Source organism: Stegodyphus dumicola, chromosome 1, assembly GCF_044657685.1.
Source record: "Stegodyphus dumicola isolate Sdum_Otavi_A_Nest chromosome 1, ASM4465768v1".
Taxonomy (NCBI): Eukaryota; Metazoa; Arthropoda; class Arachnida; order Araneae; family Eresidae; genus Stegodyphus; species Stegodyphus dumicola.
The window spans coordinates 280,579,147-280,603,606 of NC_140768.1; the positions used below are offsets into that span (position 1 = coordinate 280,579,147).

The 24,460-nt window shown below is 33.0% G+C and overlaps 1 protein-coding gene across 1 annotated transcript in view; it reads left to right on the top strand.

Annotated features, from left to right (window-relative positions):
- The window catches only part of LOC118194273 (uncharacterized), a 72,195-nt gene that overhangs the window by 14,807 nt on the left and 32,928 nt on the right, over positions 1–24,460 (top strand). The window contains exon 2 of the mRNA XM_085811970.1: positions 20,508–21,048. Within this exon, the coding sequence (XP_085668096.1) occupies positions 20,526–21,048 (523 nt within the window). The 5' untranslated portion in view covers positions 20,508–20,525. The remainder of the gene's footprint in view (positions 1–20,507; positions 21,049–24,460) is intronic.

Sequence of the window (24,460 nt, forward strand, 5' to 3'; positions counted from 1 at the left end):
ACGGCAGCTGCAGCAGATGTTTTGACTGGCCTAATTTTTCCTCCCACTTCATTTCCCTTTAATGTATTTTGCTTTATGAAAAGTGTGGGCACGAAAGATAATTTGCGCTACAAACTCAAATGAGGAGGAGAAATTAGGTGCTATGCCGTGATGATGATGTGCGTTACAATCTCAAATCGGGAGGGATAGCAACGGCCTTGAAATGCCTATTTTAAAATTATAAACTATAGTATGCTGCATGGGCTCTGAAAACGCGTGTATGACACGACAATAATTTCTATTTTCTCTTAAGGACAGCGTAGGATGCAACCTAATGAGTAGCAAGAATTTTGATCTTTATTTTTTCGTTATCGAAACTAATATCAAATTAAATTTGTACTTGGACATACTATAGATCATTTTTGTCTTCTTAAATCATGCAAATGTGAACGGAAGATGTCGAGGTTTAGATCTTCTTTCAGTAGGATGTAACACTGTCCCACTATGCAAATCCTGTTAGAGATTAGTTGAATCGTCGATTTCAAGATAAAGAATTCTCCGAAAATGAACCGATAGCATGGCCTTCAAGAGAATCTGGTAGAAGAAGTTTTGATGTTATCCTACGAATATTCCTCTCGGACTTTGTCAAAGCTGAATTTACACTGAAAGAATTGGTAAATAAAGACTACTTTAAAGGATACCAGACATTTTTACCAGAGTAATAGATTGAAATTAAATATTGCTGTGACGTCCGACGTGCTGCTAATGGTGCACATATGGAACATTATTAATTTTGCCGCTGATCTGAAATAATTAAATGAAACAAAAGCACTTTCAATCCATTTAATTTAATATATATTTAACAAAGACCCCTAACAAATCTCTCCATTTATTCACGGAGACCATGTGCTCCAGTTAAGACCAGTTAAGAATTTAAATTATAAAGTGTTAAGAATTTCGGTATGCGCTTTTCCAACTTCATTCACAGGACTTTGCAGGATTTTGCAATAAGGTAATCCGTATTATTCTCTTCATGCAAAAATTTTGACATTTCTTGCATTTAATGAATATAAATTAAAACGAAATGCTTAAATTGAAATTTAGAAAGCTATTTTTACAAAGTATTATCAAAAGTGTTTTTTTTAATGTGATTTGGACAAAACAAAACTTTTCAGTTTTTATGAAATTTAATATGATCTAACATATCGAGATACGGTAGATGTTATGCCCTAATCAAGGCCTGACATAATATTAAAAAAATCTCAAAAGACTACAGATTATTTTAAATCATAAGTATATATGTAAATACAGCGAATCCTCTCTTTAAGACCGCTTCTGTAAGACGACCGTCTCTGAAAGTGATCGTATTTTTTAGAAGACGAATAAAGACGAGTACTGAGCATTACTTGAGTAAGACGACCTTCTGAATAGAAGGTCAAGGTCTTCTGAAACCATGGGTGATCGTCCTAGAGCTCGTCCTCCATTAGAACATATGTATGGATCTAAATTATTGAAAACATTAAAGGCAGCGCAGAGTTACGCTTAATACTGCTATTTTTAAATGTCAGTAGCCAAAATACAAGGATCAGGTAAAAATTTTAAATAATCTAAAAATTAAGTTAACAAGATTTCGACAAATTTCAACCAATAATATTAAAGATCTTACAAGGGTATACAAATATAAAAGAACAAGATAAAAGCAAGATAGATAAAAGCTTAAAATAACGATAGAAGCAAGAGAAAAGTTATCATGCTGAATCATAGCCACGGTAAAGAAATTCAGTGTTTTTTAATATTACGATTGAATAAATTTAGTTTTAATATTTACCCTTGAAAACGTAACATAAAGTGATAACGGCATGAAGTCCTATGATTCTGAAGGAAAGTTAGTGAGCAGTTGTTCACTTTAAAGCGAAGGTAAAAGCTAACAAAATGTTCCATTTGCGATTTGTAACATTTCTTTTGTTTACAACAGCGGTAATCTTACGCGAAAACATTACGGTAAAGAAAAATAAAAGATATTTTAAATAAGTTATCTTTCCATTTTTAAAGAAATATATTAAAAAATTTAAAACACAACATAAAAGTGAAGAACATCAGAGTGCCCGGTTTGCTTTAGTGGAAATAAAAATGTGCAGGATGCGTCAAAAAGTCACATTGCAAATTATTTTCTCAACAATTATTTATTGAAAATGTGGAAAAACAGAATACAATATCTAACAGACGGAAATCATTCCCATGTTGGATAACACAACGTATTATAACAGCCACTGAAGTCTGTCATTTTTCGCAGCATTTTCCAAAAATGCATATTGTGTGACTGAGAGTAGGAACAGACAAGTTTATGATCTCATTTGTAATCGCATTATGTCATCTATGTGCTACAGCATGGGCATCGGGTACTGTGCCGATGCTTCAAATTTGTGAATAACGTCTTATAAACTTCTCTTAGAAGCAAAATTCTTTTCATAAAATTTCCTTCCGTAGTTTTCTTGCACAGTTTGAAGCTTCCTACCAGGATATAAAAACATCCATTCTTTTCTTTATAAATTTACAAACATCATCATTTCTTTTTAACTATGAGCTTTGGAAGGGAAAGAAAAAATAAACTTATTTTATAGCAAAATCTTTCCGTGAGTAATTATACAACAGCTTGCAGTATATTTAAAATTAAAATTGTAGAAGTATTAAAACTGTGTGAAAAAAAAATCTTTTCCGTATTTTTACAATATGTTCTACATTCTACTGTTAATAACAGTTGATAAAAAATGAAGGATGGTGGTTTAATTTGTACCCGTTTCCACAGCCAAATTTCCATTTTCTTTAGTTGAAAATATGCTCACAATACATTCCGGGTGAGGCAAAAGTCTGGTAACATTTGAAAATTCAATCATTCACGGAATAATGTACAGAGGGTAAAAATTGACAGACATGCTTGAAATGACATGGGGTTTTATTGAAAGCTCCCTCCCCCCCAAAAAAAGGTAACATATGGCGCTGGACAGCAAAATGTCAGTGATGCCACCCACACGAGAATCGTGTATGAAATCGTGTATGAGAGGGGGAATCAGTCTCTTCATGACGTTTGTCACTTTTCTATCCTCGCCTCCGGGTGTTGGTCATGGTGTGATGTGGATTTATCACGTCAATCGTGATCGAACCTTTTTTTTTTTTTTTTTTTTCGAAGAAATGCGTGGTTCTGTTGTTCAAACTGTCAGTGTGACGGGTGCGAGGTACGCTGGTATGTTACAGAATCGCATTATCCCTGGTCTAGCTGATAAATACTTGTTGGAAGTTATATATTTGATTTATATTATTCTGAAGTTGCGGCTCTTGGTATGCACCGCCTTACCTGTTGGAAGTTATGACTTTTATGCAGGATGGCCCCATATTGATACACGTGTGAAAGAAAGATCTCTTGCACACATCGCTTGGTGAGGATAGCGTCCTGAGCCACCACTTCCATCTTGCTTGGCCTCTCAGGTCCCCAGATCTTAGTTCGCGTGTTTATTGGTTGAGGGGTTACCTGAAATCGCAAGTCTACCGCGATCATCCCACCTCATTAGGGATGCTAAAAGACAACATCCGACGGCAATTTCTCACCATACCTACAGATATGCTGTACAGTGCTGTTCACAACATCGTCTCTGCACTGCAGGTATTGTTGATGAATGACGGCCGACATGCTGAACAATTGTTATAAAAAAAACTTTATCTAGGCTTTGTTAAAAATCAATTGTTATGCTAATTAATGCTTTTGTTATCATATGAAGCATCTATGTGTTGGCCGTTTTAAGCAACATTTTGTTTTGTTTTCAATAAAACCCCCATGACATTTCAAACATGTGTGTCAATTTCTAACTTCCTACCTATATTATTCAGTGAATTATTGAATTTTCAAGTGTTAAAGGACTTTTGGGTCACCTGGCACTTGCCTGAATGCTGTTGTTTTTTTTTTTTTTTTTTAGACCAAAGGGACTTTGAACCTGAGGGACTATTGTTTTCGTTTTGGCATTTTGCGCTGAAATATTTAAAAAGCTGTGTCACTTTTCAAACTGTTGCCACCAGATATTATCGCCCTGTTATATTTGAAGAAATTAAATAATGAAGAATCTGTATAAATGTATGAAGCCCAAATTTTAAATTTGGAATTTGTTTTATTATCGATTTCATATTTTGTAAAACTTTAACGAATTTTTGATTAACAAACTCAACGATTTCAAAGCGAGCAATGGCAACGTTGTACAGAAAAAACATTTTTATCTCCAGCGCGTAAGACTGCGTATCGGAAATTCTAACGATATGCTCAATTTAAAATTATTTTGCGATGTTGCTGTTGAACTGAATTTTATGGCTAAGTGCGAAGAACATGATATTTAATAAATAAAGGTAATACACAAAATGTTAAAAAACGCCCCTTTTTATGTAATTTAAAAGCTGAAACCTTTCAGAATTTTTTACAAGCTTTATATATTACATTTCTAAAGTAAATTTCAATTTTAAATAATCCTTTAAGCATTCATTTAAATATTTATGAAAGCAAGAGTGCATTTACTGATCGAGATCCCTAAATGAACCAGAAAACTACAAAAAAGAAAATTTCTTTACATTTAAAAATTCTAAGAGTTATATCATGTACTTTGATACTTTAATACTTTCGTCTGTATACTGGCTTAGAGCAGGAGATATTTATATGATGTATAATCTCAATGGTTCGGAGATACTACCTTATTTCGAGATAGAAAGTGGTATTTAAAGAAAGAAATTTCAGTATCAGTTGAAAAAAATCAATTTATCAAATGGGCTGAACTCTCTCGTGGTAACGACTTGTCTAAGGAGACTGACTATCTTTGAAAGTGATCAGTTTCACTGAAAATATAAACAAACATTGGTACTATACTTCAAATTTTTGAAACAACCTCCTTCTTAGAAGACCAAAATGATCTGTAACGTAAGCTGATAGCATTGCAGAGATATCATTCTGTTTTTCGAATTCTCATATTTTTTTTTTTAATATGAGGATGATATAATTCACAAAGAAGTATAATTGAATAAGTTAAAGCAATCTGAAGCTGTACGAATGGAATCGTGAGTGGCTGTCTTATGGAGGATTCAGTCTATTTCCTGTTAAAGAAATTAAATTTAACGAGAAATGTAGCCTTTCACTTTTAACAAATGCTGTCTGACAGAAATACCCAGTTCGCTTTATTCAGAATGTTAAATGATCAAAAATGCATCTTATCTATAGCACCGATATTATACGTTCATATCAAGTGCGAAGAAGATCGAATAGTATTCCCTCCCTCCGTCCCGCCCCGAAAGACACCGAAATCGAACTTTTCATTACTACTTTAACGTCATTATCTCTTTCTTCGTTACTCATTCTAAAAATATCAAAAATCTGTTTAAGAAGCTCATTTTTTATATAATTAATTAAAAAACATTTTATTTACCCCCATTTGTATTAATCTTGAAATCGGAATACTTTTTTTAAATAAAACGATTTATTTAATAGGTTTTGTTAAAAGTAACACATAATTTTTTAATTTAAATCTACAAGTTAAACAAACGAATTAATGTGAGTTTTTTATGGTGACGTCAGATTTTGATAATGTAATTATCTGTGTATATAGCAATTATGTTCATTTACGAATAAATTATTACTGTGGGCACCTGTTAATTAAAGGTAATGACATGAATTTAGAAATTAGTAATAATTAAGTATATTTACAAATTGAAGATTATGCTGATACATTAGATGAATGGTATTCAAACAACTTTAAAGTACATTAAATCAAGCGTATCGTGCAAAGTTCGGGTGTTCTTACTATATATTCAAACGCTTAGAAACCTCTCTCTCTCTTTTTTTTTTTTTTTTTTAATTTGAATACATTTTTTATTGTTCATTATATATACTATTGTGAATATTTGAATCTTTTCTGATTTGTGGTGTTTTGTTTATGTATTATATATTTATTATTTTTAAGGTTGGTAATCTTTGGACTTACTTAATGTTAAATCTGATTTTTGGCCACACGCCTTGTATTTCAGTTTTTTTATTCGATGAACAAAATTATGTTGTGACTAATCTCGCTTGTTTGATATCAGGGCAAGCCCACGAAATTCGTTGTGGCAAGGAGGCAGGTTTGCACCTCTCGTTGGCAAAAGCCTTGGGAACCATACAGGTAACAGTACGAATTTGCTCAGTTCCGCCCCTAAGTTTGAATGAAAGCACCCTAGGGAAGCGAGTCCGAGTTTCTTCCACCTGTCTTCCCCTACCATTTACCTCTGGAGAGGACCTTCGGCTCGCCGCATACTTAGAGTGCCCCATGCCGCACAGACACTATACATTTACCAACATCCATGCTTTCTCCGGGATTCAAACTTGAACCCTTCATTATGGAAGTTAGTGGCACAGCAATCGAAATATGTCATCTGCGAAGAGTATAAAATTGCATATTTCAAAAACAAGTCTGCAAATTTCGTTGTGACACTGAGATAAGAAATCTAGGATGTCCAATTTGTAATAATGAACTCCAGGCATCCTTTTCTCGAAAAACTGCGATGGAGAGCTATTAGGAGACTAGGAGCAGGACAGAGTCAGACAGAAGTGGTCATATGGTTAAATGCGAGTACTTCTGTGGTTCATAGGCTTTGGCAATAATTTCTAACCACAGATTCGTCATCCAGGAGGTTCAGCAAGGACGGCCAACTGCTGCGACGAGCATATGATACCGATATTGTTTGATGATATAGCTGATGACCGATATTTGTTGTTACAACTTTATCTCCGATTCAACTCGGATCCTTCTTCGATGCAGCTACCGGAAGCTTAGTGTCAACGTCAAACGTGCTTAGAAGGCTTCACGAAGGAGGCCTGTACGCGAGACGACCAGCCATTTGCATGCCGCTCACACCACGTCATAGAAGTGAATATTTGCGTTGAGCACGTCAACATGTCCACTGGACAGCTGATCAATGGAGGGATATTCTCTTTACGGATGAGTCCAAGTTTTGCATCCAAAGTTGCGGTAGGCATTATTTGATTTAGATAACATGAAAATCATTATCATCCATTAAACATCCATGAAAGAGTTGCATACGGAGGAGGCAGTGTCTGTGATTGGGGTGGATGCACAGACCTCCATGGCTTTTCACGTGGAACCATAAATGCTGAGGCCTATAGAGATGACATCATTGATGCTTATGTGCGCTCTTATGTCGGAGCAATAGGTGATAATTTCCTCCTATCGAGCATGTTTCGGATGCTTTATGAAGATGTATAGCTATTGTCAATCCTCCTCTTCAGACTCTTGCCACGCTTGCAATTGCTTTGCAAGAGCAATGGCTCTCACGTCCTACGGAACCGATAGACTGCATAATTGACAGCATCTCACATCGCTGTATATTATTTGTAGGGAAAATCATACTACCTATTGAAGGTAATTTTGCTATCCTCTGACACATCCAATTCGTTCATTTTTTACATATGCTAATTTGTATAACACCATAATTGTCTGTTTATTTCTTTCCATGTAATGTTACATCTTACTATATTTTGTATACTGTGGGTCAGTTTCTGCAGCTTTTTTGGGTAATCGTCACTTTTGTGACTTTTCCTTAATTAATGATAACCAGTGCATATATAAAATCACTGGTGGGCTCTGGCTGTTTATAGGCGTTGGTCACTACTAAGGCCTGAAACAGTGGCCTTTTTATTGTGGAGGCTCCTAAGAGGTGGGCCATCGTTAAGTTGGTGCAACTCTGTATATGCTTGATTGCATGTAAGTTGTACTTATAGGTGTTTTTGGCCAGTGCGTTGATATTTGCAGCAGATTTTTTCCTAAGGTGCTAAATACCGGCATTCGAATAAATAGCGGTTGTGGTCGCCGACCACCTTCCAAACATGCATTTACTCACTATTCCAAAACCCGACATTTAAATTCGCAAAATTTTATAGAAAAGGAAAATCGACCTATAAGACGCCGAATAGACTGGTAATTATTACATACTAGTTGCCTGTGAAACTCTGCTAATTATTTATATTATGGCCCCGTAGCTGCTAGGTGTAGAGATGCAACGGGAATCATTCTTGAAAAATAAGCGATTAATTAAAATTTTATCAAGCTCTGTAGAGACGAAAAATTGGATCGATGTTTTGTCTTATTCTTAAAATGCAAAAATTTAGCAATTAAACTGCTATCTTAATTCGTTACTAGTGGATTCTAAGTAACTTAAATTAACGTGGAGGGATTCACCAATATCTTGAAACGACTGAAATATTCAAATCACTATTTTATCTTCCGTATTTCGTTAATGTTTCACTTAATTTAATTTTAACACACGTAGTGTCTGACGTTTAGCTTCTGGCTCACGTAGCGTTGATTATTTAAAACTTTCTACCTTTTCAAGAGGGTTGTTAGTGTATCGTAAGTGCTTTTAATTTATAAAACTGACGTTTTGACAACTTATTATTGGTAATTCTTGATGTTAGATAATGGTTTTCTAACATCAAAACAGAAGGTTAGTAATTTTTCGCTTAATTTATGTTTAGCATCATGAAAATAGCAACATATGCTGCGCATTTTGCAAAGTGTTCATTGTCTATGAACATTTTCATCAGTGTTATTTCAAAGCTGAAGAGAATGAATTTTATATGGAAGGGAGGAGAGACCTGTGATAGAAAAGGCTCGGAATCTAATTCTTAAAAAAAGAGTTCGCTATTGAAAACTTTAAAGAAAAAAAAAATGGATTTAAATATTTAAAAATATAATAAAATGTAAGGCATTATACAATTTAAAATAACGACTATGTACAATTACGCAACATGTGGCGTCAGGAACTTCGTTTATTAACTACTACGAAGCTGCAAATGTCCATAAAAATTATCAGTTGTATTACGATTTAATCTATATTAATTTGTACCCCATTAGACTTATTATGAAAAAAATTTGATGGATTTTTTATTAACAAACTCAACGATTTCGTAATGGCAATGGCAACATTCTACTGGAAAAAAAGAGCATTTTTTATCTCCAGCGCGCGAGACTGTGTATCGGAAATTACAAAGACGTGTCCTTTAAATTATTCTGTGATTTTGCTGTTGAATTGAGTTTTATGGTTTAATTGCGGTTTAATTGATATTTATTAAATAAACGTAACACACAAAACATTAAAAAATCTGATGTGTACACCACATGACTTCCTTGTACGGAATATTAAATTATACGCATTTTTTCTTGCATTTCATTTAAACTTATTGGATTGAATTAAATCTAATTCGCCGACAGTGCATAAACCACAATAGAATAAATGCAATCTTTAAAATTCACTTTGTTTACCATACCGATACTCTGGCGCTAGATTCACTTAACAGTATTATATTTCGTTCATATTATAACTCATAATGCACAAAATTTATATCATTTAAAGAATGGAATTGTCTAATCGTTGCCACATGTTCTATTCAAATACTATAATAAAGCTAGAATGATGTATAAAAGAAATTAAACAAACAAAACAAAAAAGAAACAGTTTTTCACAGACGATTGAGTATTTCTCATTCAATTAATTCAGTTCTCACTTCGCGAGAAGGCAAAAATACATAAAAACTCAAAATATCTATATTAAAAATTACGAAGTAACTATTAAACACTTATTACCTCGAAAAAATTCCAGAAAGGATTAAGCATGATTTAATTCGCAATAATAAATGAAGGCGTTATCTTTGTTGTTGCGAAGCTAAGTTTCTCTGGCAACAAATCCACTAGTCTGCTGTTTCAAATGTAAACAATCAATGGCAGCCATCAAAAAAAGGATTAGCGGCACTTAAACAACTTTAAAAATGTTGATAATTCTAAAAATATCGCATACAGATTTACTAAAGGCATAAAAACCGTAACCGGAAGATAAAAACAACATAATTCAATCATTTTTAAAGCAAAAAATGTACAATTTACAAACATATACGAGTAAAGAAACTGAGATCACTGAGCCGGGTAACAGAGTGGATATATATATAAATATATTTATATACGTTTGGTGTGGTGATTGCAACCAAAATACGAGGTGCACATCTACATGTTATAGCAGTCCTACATACAAAATTTCAACGTTTTGAGGCTACTCGTTTTTGAGTTATGCGAGATACGTACGTACGTATGCACGCACGTACGTACATACGTTTGTACAGACGCCACCAACATTCTCTTCAGAATTAATTTTAAAGCAGTTTTATAATTTTTTTTTGGAGGAAATGAGTCTTTTATTCTGTCCTTACGTACAGATATCACGCAAAAACATCGTTAAATTGCATTCGATCGTTAAATGGATATTTTCGTTGAAAAAAGCTGCCTGAAACTTTTCGCGATTACAATACTTCCTTTTTACTTCGTACAAGTAAAAACGCTGTTGTGCACACCACAAGACTTTCTTGAACGGAATATTAAATTGTATGCATTTTTCTCCTCATTTTTTTTAAACTTATTTCCTCGAATTTCATTAGACATATATTTCTCATTCATTTAATTCAGTTCTCACTTCTCGACAAGGCAAAAATGCATAAAAACTCAAAATACCTTATTAAAAATTCAGAGATAAAAAAATAAAACATCGAATACAGTTAAAACAATTAAAAAAAACAACATTTACAATGAAAATTACAGTTTCTAAACAAAAACAAACAATTCGGCCAGCGGGCTAGAAGGCAGATGATTCGGTGCACAAAATTGAATGTTTACTTTTGGTCTCGCGCGAAAGCATTTTTTATCTGACACACTGAAGGCGTAGAAACTGCCTTAATTTGTTGTGGACGCTATACTGAGTCAATACATGGGATAATTTAAAAACTTAAATGATAATTCCAGAATGGATTAAGCATGATTTAATTCACAATATTAAAAGAAGACGTTACTTTGTTGTTGCGAAGCTTAGTTTCTCTATATTGGCAATAAATCCATTATTTTGCTACGTTTCAAATGTAAACAAATATGGCTGCTACGGTAAGCAAAATTAGGCTTGGCCACCCTTAAACAACTTTTAAATTGTTGATAATTCTACAACTATGGCATGCAGATTAGCAAAAGGCATAAAAATCATAACCGGAAGCTAAGAACAACACAATTCAATCATTTGTAAAGCAAAAAACGCGCAATTTACCAACATATAAGAACAAAAATAAAACCTGAGTTCACGAAACCGAGTAACATAGTAGATATATATATGGCTAATTAGTTTTTGAGTTATGCGAGGTACATACATACATACGTACATACAGACGCCATTAAAAATCTCTTCTGAATCCATTTTAAATCAGTTTCAAATCAGTCAGGAAAAAGAGTCCTTTATTCTGTCCTTACGTACAGATGTCAGGCAAAAGCATCGTTAAATTACATTCGATAGTGGTCAAAATGGATATTTTCGTTGAAATATGGTACCCGGAATTTTTTGTGATTACGACACTTCTTTTACTTCGCACAAGGAAGTAAAAAGTAATGTAAAGATGAATATTAATAAAAATATATTAATTGCTTTTAAATCTCTTAATTTGTTCTTCAACAACATATTGATTCAGATAGAAAATTTGATTAAAAACTGACCTTTGCATAACGGAAATTCTCTGAGAATTTACTGGGCACGAGCAAACACTGTTCTACATAATGGAAACACCTAAAAATATGAAACCTTGTGTACCTAATACGGTGTTGGAGCGTCTTTGGCATATAGAACTGCTTGAAATATTTTTATAATGGAGGCAAGCAAGTTCCTGAATGGTAGTACAGTCAAAAGTCTTTAATCCGGACTCGTCGGGACTTCGGTGATTCCGGATATCGATTTATCCGGATTATAGATCATCAGTTTAAATCTGGTAAGATGGCATGCAGAAATTATAAAATTAAAAATATGAAACCGTAATTTATAAAATAATGAGCAATTATGATCTAAAGGGTATCAAAATTTACAAAAAAAAAAGCTTAATATTTATTTGTTTACTTTATTAAACATTTCTTTCAACGCGCGCATGCGTAAAGTATACATTATGCATAGCCGAAATTAGAAAATTGCAACCAGAAAACTCTTTGATTTGTATTCGTGATATTTATATTGACGAGGAATTTGATTTAAATCATATCAAAGACGAAGTACATCGAGATGGAATACTACATTTAATAAGGAATTATAAGCTGAATAAAATAAAAACATCTGCCCTGAAGATAACGATAGTGTTGACAGATCAACTTCCAGTTCATTGCGCGCCGCCACGTTCCCCCTCCCCCCCCCCCGCGCAGAGCAGCGTGAAATTGATAAACAGATTTTGGAACGGTTAGATAAACAAAGGATATGCCTTTATCCATTTTTTGGAGCAATTCCACTTTTGTTTGATGGACATCGAAACATACTTTCGTTTTCGTAGATCCTTTGGGAGCTCCAGCATCGGAAATTCTATTTGACATAATCGAAAGTTCAAGCTTACTTTTATAAAATTGCTCTTACAGTCTGCAAAAAATAATAAGCCGGATCCAATTCGAAGATTAAGGAACAACGCAATCATCAACATTAACTGAAATAGACAATTAGATAATTTTAGCTTATACCGTCCGTTATGCATTAAACGCGCAGCGAAAACGTATTCTGCGCTTGTGCACACGCAAATGCGCAGTCGTAAAGGTCTTACGCGCACGCTTAAACGCCTATGCTCATGCGTCAACGCGGGGCATGCGCAGAAAGTTTTTAGCTTTGAGGTCCGGATTATAGATTATTCCGGATTATGGGTGTCCGAATTAACGACTTTTCACTGTAATAGGTATTTTAAACCATTCAGCTATCAGAAATTATTCCAATTCTTTTAAGCGATGTGGAAAGAAAACAGAATCTCATTTTATTTTTCAGCAGAGATCATTCTGTGAATATTTAAATCTGGTAACTGTGCAGGCCTGTGAAGATGTATAACTTCAGCTTCATGCTGTTCAAAGCACGAGTGGTAATTTGATGTCGATGAAAGAGCGCATGCATTAGGTATCCGCCGAAAACATCGCGGCAAAAACAACGCAAGGGAAAACTTCGTGGTACAAAACATCGTGGAAGAAAATATCGCAAAGAGAAAACATCACAGTTCTAAAACATAGTGGTACAAAATATCATGGTCGAAAATAAAGCGTTTCAAAAACTTCAATTTAAAAACACCGTCGTCGAAAATATCTTTCGTGGTCGAAAATATTTTTCGTCGAAATTATCTATCGTCGTCGAAAATATCGTGGTAGAAAACAAAGCTTAAATAAATCATCGCGTGACGATAACATCGTACACATACGTTTTTCAGTCTTTAAAAGTTGTAAATGTATATTCGCATAATGAATCGTGAGCGCAAGAAGGAAAGAGGGATAAATTTATGTTTATAATTCAGAATTTTGAATTAACTAATACATTTTTGTTGAAAAAGTGAGAAGGAAAGCTGAGCATTTAAAACTGAAAATGAGTAGAAAATTAAGTAACTTATAGCATTTAATAGAAGTTTTAAGCTTATATAGTTAACTAATAGAAGTCAAAAATAAATTAATCTTTTTTTATAGAGTTTTACTGATAATTTTTCATGAAAAATATATTCTAAAAAAGTTTAGAAAGAGGAAGATCTGTAACTGCATGAGATAACCTCTATAAAAACTCTGTAATTACTTATCAAATTATTTTCTTTCATGTTTTGTTAATTTGATATTCTTTTAGTAAAAATTATATATTGTTTTGTTTCCGTTTATTCTTAAATTGTCGTTAACATTTTCATGCATTGCGTAGAATCCTTTTATGTTGATTTATGACGAAAGTTAGTTACATAATATGCCAGTATGGGATTTCGAAAACGCATGTGTGTGATGTTATCGTCATGCGATGATTTATAGGTACTTTATTTTTTACCAAGATATTTTCGACGACGATGTTGTTAAACTGCGAAGTATTTGACCCGCTTTATTTTCGACCGCGATATTTTGTACCACAATGTTTTTTTTTTTTTTTTTTTTTTTTTTTTTTTCTCTTTGCGATGTTTACTCCCACGATGTTTTGTACCACGACGTTTTCGCCTTGCGTTGTTTTCTCCGCGACGTCTTCGTTCTCGATGTTTTTGCCGCGATATTTTCGGCTGTAACCCATGCATTATCATCTTAAAACAAACATTGATCCAAAGGAAAGAGCCACAGACTAGACTGCTTCAAATAGTTATGTAGTCATGGATAGTTTATCTTTCTCGTAAGATGATAACTGGATTTGCTGTAAACTATGACATAACTTCCCAAAGCAAACCTGAATCATTATTACATTTAATTTGCAAGAAGCAGAGAATCTATATCGTTCGATTCTGCTGGAGTTCTTCGCATACAAATTCATCCTAGGACAGAAAATAACATAAAGATTGACTCTTCTGGATATCTTTGACATTTTTCATTGCTTAACCTTCTACGTTTTATGTTTTTAGGAACATTATAGTCTGCATTTACTTGTGACATGAGAGATTAATAACAACTCGGAATATTCTGCTTATGCGGTATCTCCCGTGCTGTTTGCGTGGAAACATAGTTCTGCAGATACATATTGAACTCAGCAGTCACAATTTTTGTAGTAATTTTTATTTTGAAGTTACAATCTTCGTTAATGTCCTTTGGCTCTGCCGATTAGTTTCGTTTTCCTCCTACAGTTATGTTTCACAGACAGTATTTTGTCCATAATATTGTTCCTGTTACGATTTACCTCTCTATATCTCGCAGAATTTTACAAGTAGTATTATAGATGCACCAGCAATCAGATGTCTTAGCAACTCTCTGAGATCGTTAATGTTCCTCCATTATAAACTAAAATGTTACCAACTACAACTGAAATTTTCAGTTTCATACAACCTTCCGGGTACATTATTTTGGACAACTTCTGTACATTAAAAGTTTAGTCACAGTAGCAAATACTTACCAAAGGCGGTTTATTTTAAGATTCTTTCCCTTTTTCTGGTCTGCCTGTTTTCGAAGCATGATTGTGTCCAATGATTTTATTTTGCCATGAGGATTTGCAATTGTAATCGGTCGTAGTAAAATTTCTCTGTTGCTGTCGGGAATAACTGATATTTCTACCAGTTTCTCATGTGAGTAAACCTTAAATTAGTCATGCAATTAGCAGAGCCAATGGTTAGTACTTAAGTCAGGCGTCGGCAACCTTTTATACCTGCGAATCAAAATCAACCAAAATGTGTATATTAAAAACAAGTTTCGGGTCAGGCGTATTTTCATTTCAGGTTCTTGGTGAATACAAAGTCTAATTATTATAAATACAAACATAACTGAATGAACTTTATTTTTCTCTTCGATATCAATGGGTCTCCTGATGCTGAACATGAGACGTTAATTTAGTCAATTCTTGCTTACAGATAGTCGTCTTAAGACGAATACAAGCATCAGAATTTTCGGTAGTGAAGCTGCTCCTGTTCTTGTTTAAAATAAATTTCATGTGTGAAAATGCAACTCGAATTAAAAAAATTTTCATGAAATTACTTTTGAGATCTTACTGAACATGAGTGAAATTTGGCTAGATTTCAGTTATTTTTAAAACAAGCTAACAATAAAAATGACTGAACTTGATTTACCAAAACAATTCATCAAAAAAGGGTATGAAAAAATATCAAAATAAAAAATAATGAAAAAATCAGAAAGCTTTCAGATTTTAGCTTACGCCCAAAGGGGGATTTTTTTCATTTGCATACACATACACGTTTCGAGAGCATTTGGGCTAATGTTTCTTTGGGTTAAAAATATTTAAAAACAGCCTATCTTTAGAATTTCCCATAGACAGTCTCGCGCACTATAGATAAAAAAAAATTCCGTGCAGTGTTGCCATTCCTTGCTATGAAATCGTTGAGTTTTTTAATCAAAAATTCCTTAAAGTTTTACAAAATATGAAATATACAATAAAACAAATTCAAAATTCGGACTTCCAGGTGTCCATATTCGGGTGGAGGACTACGTTATTCAAAATTTGATGACTCTAGGTACCATTCTCTTTTCACAATGCGAAAAACATGCATACATTTGTGCAAATTCTTCATTATTTAATTTCTTGAAATATAATACATGGTGATAGTATTTGGTGCAACGATTTGAAAAGTGATTCAGATTTTTAGTGATTCAACGCAAAATTCCATTTTGAGACTAATAGGCTTTCTGGGCTGAAGCTGTTTTGGGCTAACAATCGATATTAAAGTAATATTTTTATTGAAAATACGAAAGTAATGAAACGGCAAATAAAAATTCCAGTGGAACGCGAAAGAAGAAGTTGACATACATTCTGAAAACGCCGTACAAAAATAATGTTAAAACAAAAATAAAAACTAAACGAAAAATTAATCATTTACCAATACAATCAACTTTAATTATCAATTGCCAATTCCCTCAATACAAGAAGCTAATCAATCATCAATACAATCGATACGAGAACTGATAATTACTCAAAATAATCAATATAAGAAACTAACCATTTATCAAAATTCATTTAAAAAATTTTGTTGTGTTACTTCTCTGCTTCATTTGCCTTTCTTATCATCAGGTTTGCTGGGAATGGGCCAACAGCATTGGAAAGTGAGTTCTTTGAGTGTGTCAAAATGAGAGTTGAGTGAGAATCTACGAAAATAACCAAAGGAAAAATTACACTACTTAATTGATCTAAAGGGTTTAACTGAACCATTATTTAATAATGGTTAAAGGTTACCATTATTTAATAATGGTTTAATAATGGTTAATTATAATAATGGTTAAAGGTTAAAATTAAAGGGTTTAACCCTTTAATTTTCGCAGCTGTATTCTGCATTGCATTTTAAGGTATAAATAACATATTTACAAACAGTTTAATAAGTGAAAAATTACTTTTTCTCTCATTATTTTTTCTACATAACTTTTTCCAAGTTTAAGACTAGCAATGACAGATCATTTTTTGCGTATTTAAGAAATTTGCCAGCTGAATTTCTCTCGTTTTAACACAGAATGAAATCCGTTTGTCTTTATGCCAGGTTCTTTCTTTAAATTATTGCCACCAAATATTATATATAGACTTTATATTACGCGCAAAGGGGCGTTTATTTAACGTTTTGTGTGTTACTTTTATTTATTAAATATCATGTTCTTCGCATTTAAACCACAAAATTTAGTTCAACAGCAGTATCGCAAAATATTTAAAAGAGTATATCTTTAGAATTTCCGATACACAGCCTCGCGCGCTGGAGATAAAAATGTTTTTTTTTTTTTTTTTTTCATATAGTGTTGCCATTCTTCGCTTTGAAATCGTTGAGTTTCTTAATCAAAAATTCTTTAATGTGTGACAGATATGAACTAGATAATAAAACAAATTCCAAATTAGGACTTCCAGATGCCCATATTCGCCGGACGATTAGGTTATTCAAAATTTTGAAGGCTCTACGTACCGTCGTTTTATCACAGTGCAAGAAATATACAAACATGTATGCAAATTCTTCATTATTTAATTTTTTTAAATATAATACAGGGCCGTAATATTTGCTGGCAACAGTTTGAAAAGTGAACTGACATTTAAAGTTTTCAATGCAAAATGCCAAAACGAAACTAATAGCGCTTCTAGGCTAACGCCTTTTGGGCTAAAAATGGATGGCTACTCTTGAACAAAATCATTCTACTTTGATAATATATTAAGGTACTTGATATCCTTAGGTATTCCTTAGGTACTTATGTATTCCTTAGGTACTTGATGTTACCTAAGGAAAGAGTCATCTGCGGCAATATTATTAACTTTTATTACGCAAACATTACCCTCTGTTCATCGCAACTTTATGAATGAGGCAAAAGACTGTAATCGCCATGCAAAATTGTTTTGACAGATTACATGAATGTTTATTGAGACTCACTTGACAAACAGATAAATATTCATTTTTGTACCGATAAACTGGAAAATCGAAGAATTTACCTCTTACAATATTATCCAGCCTGATAACTGCATTTATAACCATCTCACTGAAAATTACGAAACAATAAATTAACTCGATGTTTAAAATATTAGTTTCGAAAATGATTTAATAGTTCAAACTTCAAATGTTAAGTAAATTCCCAGAGGTTTAAACTCATTCATTGAAATTCCGTGCGTGCATAGGGAGAAATAATTGTTTTATTTAATCAAAGAATATTTTAAGCTACATCAATTAAAGCACTCCAACCGTTTCATGTATATTGTAAACGTTGCTTAAATGATAAATGTTTCATTTTGGTGGTTATTTTAAGAAATTTTGCACGTTCGAAATTATCCCTTAAATGAATTAGAGCAATTAAATTCATAGCATGATATGTTATGGAAGAAGCATTATTTTCACAATTTGGGCTCAGTTTCAGCGTTGTGAAAACTTAAAACTCGTACTTAACGTACGAAAACTTAAAATGTTTACTTTCATAGAAGCCTTAAATTTTCGAAGAGTTTTAAAATTTTAAATTTAGGCAAATTGAAATGAGTAAATACTTTTATCAACGATGAATTTTCTCGCAAAACTTTTTAACTAGTGAGTTTGGTTTAGTTTATTGTCACAAAGCATACTAAGGGCTATCTGCCTAAGGCAAAGGATGCCTTTGTGGCGGACTTTCTAAGCCTTAAATTTTTAAAGAGTTTTAAAATTTTTAATTCGTTTAGGCAAAATGAAATGAGCAGATGCTTTTGTCAGTGATAAACTTTCTCGCAAAGGTTTCTAAGTAGTTAGTTTAGTTTGGTTTAGTTTATTAACAAAGCACAATAAGGCCTATCTGCCTAAGGGAAGGGATGCCTTCGTGGAGGACTGTCTAAATGAAACTGGCTCGTACACACGTTACACATGAAGAAAACCACGAAAACGCCCGGGCAGCTAGCCGTTCGCTTGGCTTCGAACCCATGTCGAAACTACAAGTGTTCAGCGATTTTACCCAGTCGCTTGTGAGCCTCCAAGTAGTAAAACTTTATTGCTCATTTAAATTTTGTAATCAATTCTCATTTGTAAGTTAGTAGAGAAAAAGATTTTGTTCGGAGCAGAAAGCAAGAAGAATCACTTATGCTGTAGCTGGAATTCAAACCATAGATTTTCTGGTTGCTAGCTAGACGTGCTGCCGCTTATAACATGAAAAGCCGCAATTGAAAGGTTATATTTCGCTACATATCTGTTAATTATATTTAAAATATAAGATTATCACAATGGCTTTTATTTCTTAGTTATGCCTAGAAGATAGGTTTGTAAACAATATTTTTGCTTAAAATTTAGTCTTAAAAATCTGCATAAAGATTTTTAAAATAACTTTATAGATAAATCTAAAATTAAAATTATAAAAGAAATACATAGTTGAAAACATTTTATTATTAAAAAATCAGAAGCACACAATCGCGCAAATAAAATTTATTAGTCAAATTTACCAAAATGGAGACTAAAATAGCATTTCATTGAAATATTATATCAGAAAATCCGACTTTTCATTCCGATTGATGCACAGACTGAACAATCTTATTTTTCTTGGAGAATCTGACAATAATATCCTCACTGTGTATTTTAAACAAAAGTCCATTTTGGAAAGTAAACAAAGGAATTTACCATAGAAATTATATTAGTATGGCAAAAATCTATATTTTCAAATAATTCTTCATCACTTGTATTTGGAAAATTGGGTCTTGTTCCTTTCCTCAGTCACCTTTTACTTAGGGAAGAATATAAGGAACCTCAGTTGCCTCTGGAATAAAGAATCTCAGCTGCGTCTAGAGAATATAAAGAATCTCAGCAAGTCTCTAAGCTGCAAAATAAAGATTTTAAATTGCGACTTTTCTGTTTTATCTATCTCATATTAGCTTATCTTATTTTATTTATCTTATGGGATTATTTTTACATTGTATACTTATTAATGTAAGAAATATGGTATACAGTAATTGAACGGCATTTTTAAAACGGGAAACGCTCAGTAAAACCCAGTATTTATGAAATCATATTACAGTTAACGCTTGGTTATCTCCTACAATTTTACAAATGCTTGTTTTAATGTTTTAGATTGTTTCACGCAATTTATTGCAGTAATTACATCCATTCGGAATTTCTGAAAAGCATATATGTTCAGAAAGCGATTAATATTCGGAAAATGTATTTTTGAGAAACGAATCTACTTGGCAAGCGTTTCTTCGGTAAGCGAAAGTCAAATACGGAATGTTGTTCTGAAAGAGAGAGGTTTGTTTTAAATTCCCACTTTTTGTACAGAGTGATTACTCATATATTGTAATTCCTTAAGTGATGTTAAAATTCCATTCAAAGACTTCTAATAACTTAAATTTACTATGGTTCACACAAACATTCCGATGCTACATTCTAACTCTTCTTATCCGCTGCTTTTATATCTACCAATTCAACTGTTATCTTCAGAAGCATGAAACTCACACATATTTTATAGAAGATTATGACTTAAGACCGGCAATGAATGATTTTCTCTCAATGTTTCAATGCAATATTGAAATTATTCCTACCAATAATTATTTCTTTTTCATAGGTGGAAGCCTTCTCCACCATGGACATCAAGTTGCAAGACGACGATATAACGACAGAAAAGCAACTCGAATCTATGAATACCCATTCACCTCAACCTCAACACATCTCTAACAAGTTTTCCATCGATGATATCTTATCTGGCAGCACAGGAAATACTACTCACGCTAGTGTCCGCAGCAACATTACTAACCTTCCCACCTCAGCTATCTTGCTGAGGGCCGCTGCAAGGGCCAATCGCATCAAGGACGATAACCATTTCCCATTTCCAAGGCCTCCAGTATGTGTAAGGCCTACTCCAGTTGCCTTCCATCCAGGTCCCCTATACCCTGCCAGATCCGATGCAGCTTCTTTGACGCTGGGTTATTTGGCACCAGCCTTGGGTCTTGATTCAGGCACTCATCTTCAACACCATCCTCAGGGGGATGTGGCCCCACATCATCCAGCAGGTTCATCTTTTCCCAACTACGCAGTCACAACAGCAGCCTCTGCGCTCAGCAATTATGGCACGTGGTTGGGAAGACCACCATTCTTCACACTATCAGGTGAGTCCACGGAAATAAAAAGCGAAACTCAGCAAAGATGGTATAAATTTATCTTTAAATAATGAAATGTTCTGCTTAAATTAAGTATAACATCGTATCTTTTATAAACATTTTAATCATTTATAAGGAACTAGCAGAAGGTAGAATCTCAGTCATTACACAAAACTTCTTTTGGTTAAAGGCCTTACATTCAAAATTACCGATACAAATATTAAAAAGAGTATTCTACATATACATAATCAAATGGAAAGAATAATTTCTTCTGTCAGAATTTTTAAGGGTAAAGGAAAAGGAAATTTTAATATTCCTTTACCCTCAATCAGGGCTTAATTTCTAAAAGTGCCGGAGCCATATGGAAGATCGCGGTAAAGAGGAATAAGAGTAAATGAATAAATAACATGACTATTAAAATGAAGGAATAAAAGAAAATAAATAAATAAAATGATTATTAAAATCATTCATGATCTAAAAATTAAATAGTTGATGAGTATCAAATTAATGAATTATTATTTAATTTGTATTAATAATTTATATGTATTAATTATTATTTAATTGATAATTATTAATTTAATGCTATTTATTAAAATAATTAAAGAGTAAAGTAATTACATAATTAAAATCAAATAAAATGTAAAGAGATAATAAAAATATAATTTTCGAGATCAAACTTCTACTGAAATAATGGTTCAGTTACATAAAAGAACTTCTTATTTAGGGCTCCTGCGCGCTCCAGCTAGAATTAGAAATATGTCTCAAAAACTAAGAAGTACCGGAGCCGGCCTCCGGTGAGCTCCGGCGCAATTTCAGCTCTGCCCTCAATATTATATAACTGCATTATCAAATAGTAGACGCATAGAACATTATCGAATAAATTACAAAGAGCAAAATAAAATATAAATAGACAAAATAAAGTGTTAGCATTTAGTTGACCACTATTATTATGTCACAGCCAAGATTTTTTTTAGTTCTAAAAAATCTGATGTGTACATCACATGACTTCCTTGTACGAAATATTAAATTATACGCAATTTTTTTTTCATTTCATTTAAACTTATTGGATTGAATTAAATCTACTTCGTCGATAGTGCATAAGATCCAATAGAATAAATGCACTCATTAAAATTCACTCTATTTGTTTACCATAGCGACACTCTGGCGATAGGTTCACTTAACAGCGTTATATTTTGTTCATATTATAACTCAGAATGCTCAAAATTTATATCATTTGGAGAATTATCTAATCGTTGCCACATGTTCTATTCATTATTATAATAAATCTAGAACGATGTATAAAAGAAATTAAGAAAACAAAACAAAAAAGAAACAGTTTTTCACAGACGATTGAGTATTTCTCATTCAATTAATTCAGTTCTCACTTCGCGACGAGGCAAAAATACATAAAAACTCAAAATATCTATATTCAAAATTACGAAGTAAATGTTAAACACTTATTTCCTCGAAAAAATTCCAGAAAGGATTAAGCATGATTTAATTCGCAATAATAAATGAAGGCGTTATCTTTGTTGTTGCAAAGTTTAGTCTCTCTAGCTACTATTCTGCTGTTTCAAATGTAAACTAATGTGTCCTCCATGTTATTTAAAGATTAGGCTTAACCGCACTTAAAAAGCTTTTAAATTGTTGATAATTCTACAAATATTGCTTGATTTTTTTTCCTAAAGGCATAAAAACCTTAACCGAAAGATAAGAACAACACAATTCGATCATTTTTAAAGCAAAAAATGCACAATTTACAAACATATAAGAGTAAAGAAACTGAGATCACTGAGCCGGGTAACAGAGTGGATATATATATGAATATATTTATATACGTTTGATGCAGCCGATTGCAACCAAAATACGAGGTGCACATCTATATGTTGTAGCAGTCCTATGTACGAAATTTCAAGTTCTCAGTCCACTCGTTTTTGAGTTATGCGAGATACATACATACGTACGTACAGACACCACGAAAAATTCTCTTCGGAATTCACTTTAAAGCAGTTTTAATTTTTTTTTTTTTTTTTTTTTGAGGAAAAGAGTCTTTCATTCCGTCCTTACGTACAGATGTTAAGCAAAAACATCGGTAAATTACCTTCCATAGCGGTCAAAATGGATATTTTCGTTGAAATATGCTGCCTGAAACTTTTCGCGATTACAGTACTTCCTTTTTACTTCGTACAAGGAAATAAAAAAGGCTGTGGAGAACAAAAATATCTTAAACTTCCAGAATGTATTATCTGATGCAAGGTATTGTGATAGGTTTTCCTATATTCGCATACTCTAATATAGAATATTAAAGTATAAAAATTTAATACTGGGCGGGGGGGGGGACTAACTTTTTAAAAAGATATTACGTTGAAGTTAAAGCCAAACTTTTGTGCTCGCTCTTCTTCTTAAGAATTTATTACTTCATTCTATGGTTGCATACACCTGAAGCAAGAGAATAAGAAAAGCGCAGAAAGACAGAACCAAACTAACCGGTTAGCAAAACACAATAAACCCTCATTAAGTTTTGCACTTCTCCCGTGGAAGCGAACCTGCGGATATGACTGCTAAGTCCAAATGAAAGTAACACTATTCATGTGTATTTAACCCACAACTTCCAGTTTAAAAGCCAATTCCAAACAGTACAGCCATTAACAGGTATGTGACTATATACTCTAATACTGCACAAGTAATGTCTTCTACACACAAGTCGTCAGTGTCAGAAAATTCTGGCAAGCCGTTGAGGAAAAATCAGCAATTAGTAATCCTTAACTGCTCCGATATCTTCTTTAAACAGATCGAATCAGAAGACTTATAATATATCAGAGAATCTAAAAAGCTGAAACTAATTCAGTCTCAAAATATATCATACTGAACTACTGATCCATTTTCATACTGAACTACTGAACTATTTTCATACTGAACTACTGAACTATTTTCATACTGAACTACTGAACTATTTTCATACTGAACTATTTTCATACTGAACTACTGAACACTGAACTATTCAGTTATACAGAGTTGTCAAATACTTGCTGCTAGCAAGAGTTGTTCAGTTGTATAATGAAGCTAATTAATTAACTATACTTGGAAGACCACTGCCTGACTCAAGATTGCCTCGTCTGATTATTAGTTCATATTACTGCTATTATTCGTGTTGTTATTAACGATAACTGAAATTTTCATAGATTAAAATTTCATTTAATGTTGGAACTGTTCATAACTTAGAACATACAGCCATGCCACCAGCCGCCCCAAGGCATACAAGATGATGGATTCTGTACACAATAAACCATTCATGCAGAATTTGAATAATATCAGTTTAAATGATAACAAAACAAATGGAGTAGAAAGTTTGTTTAAGGCTATTCATCAGACTTAATGATGAAAATTAATTCAATAACAATATTATTCAATATATAGGTCA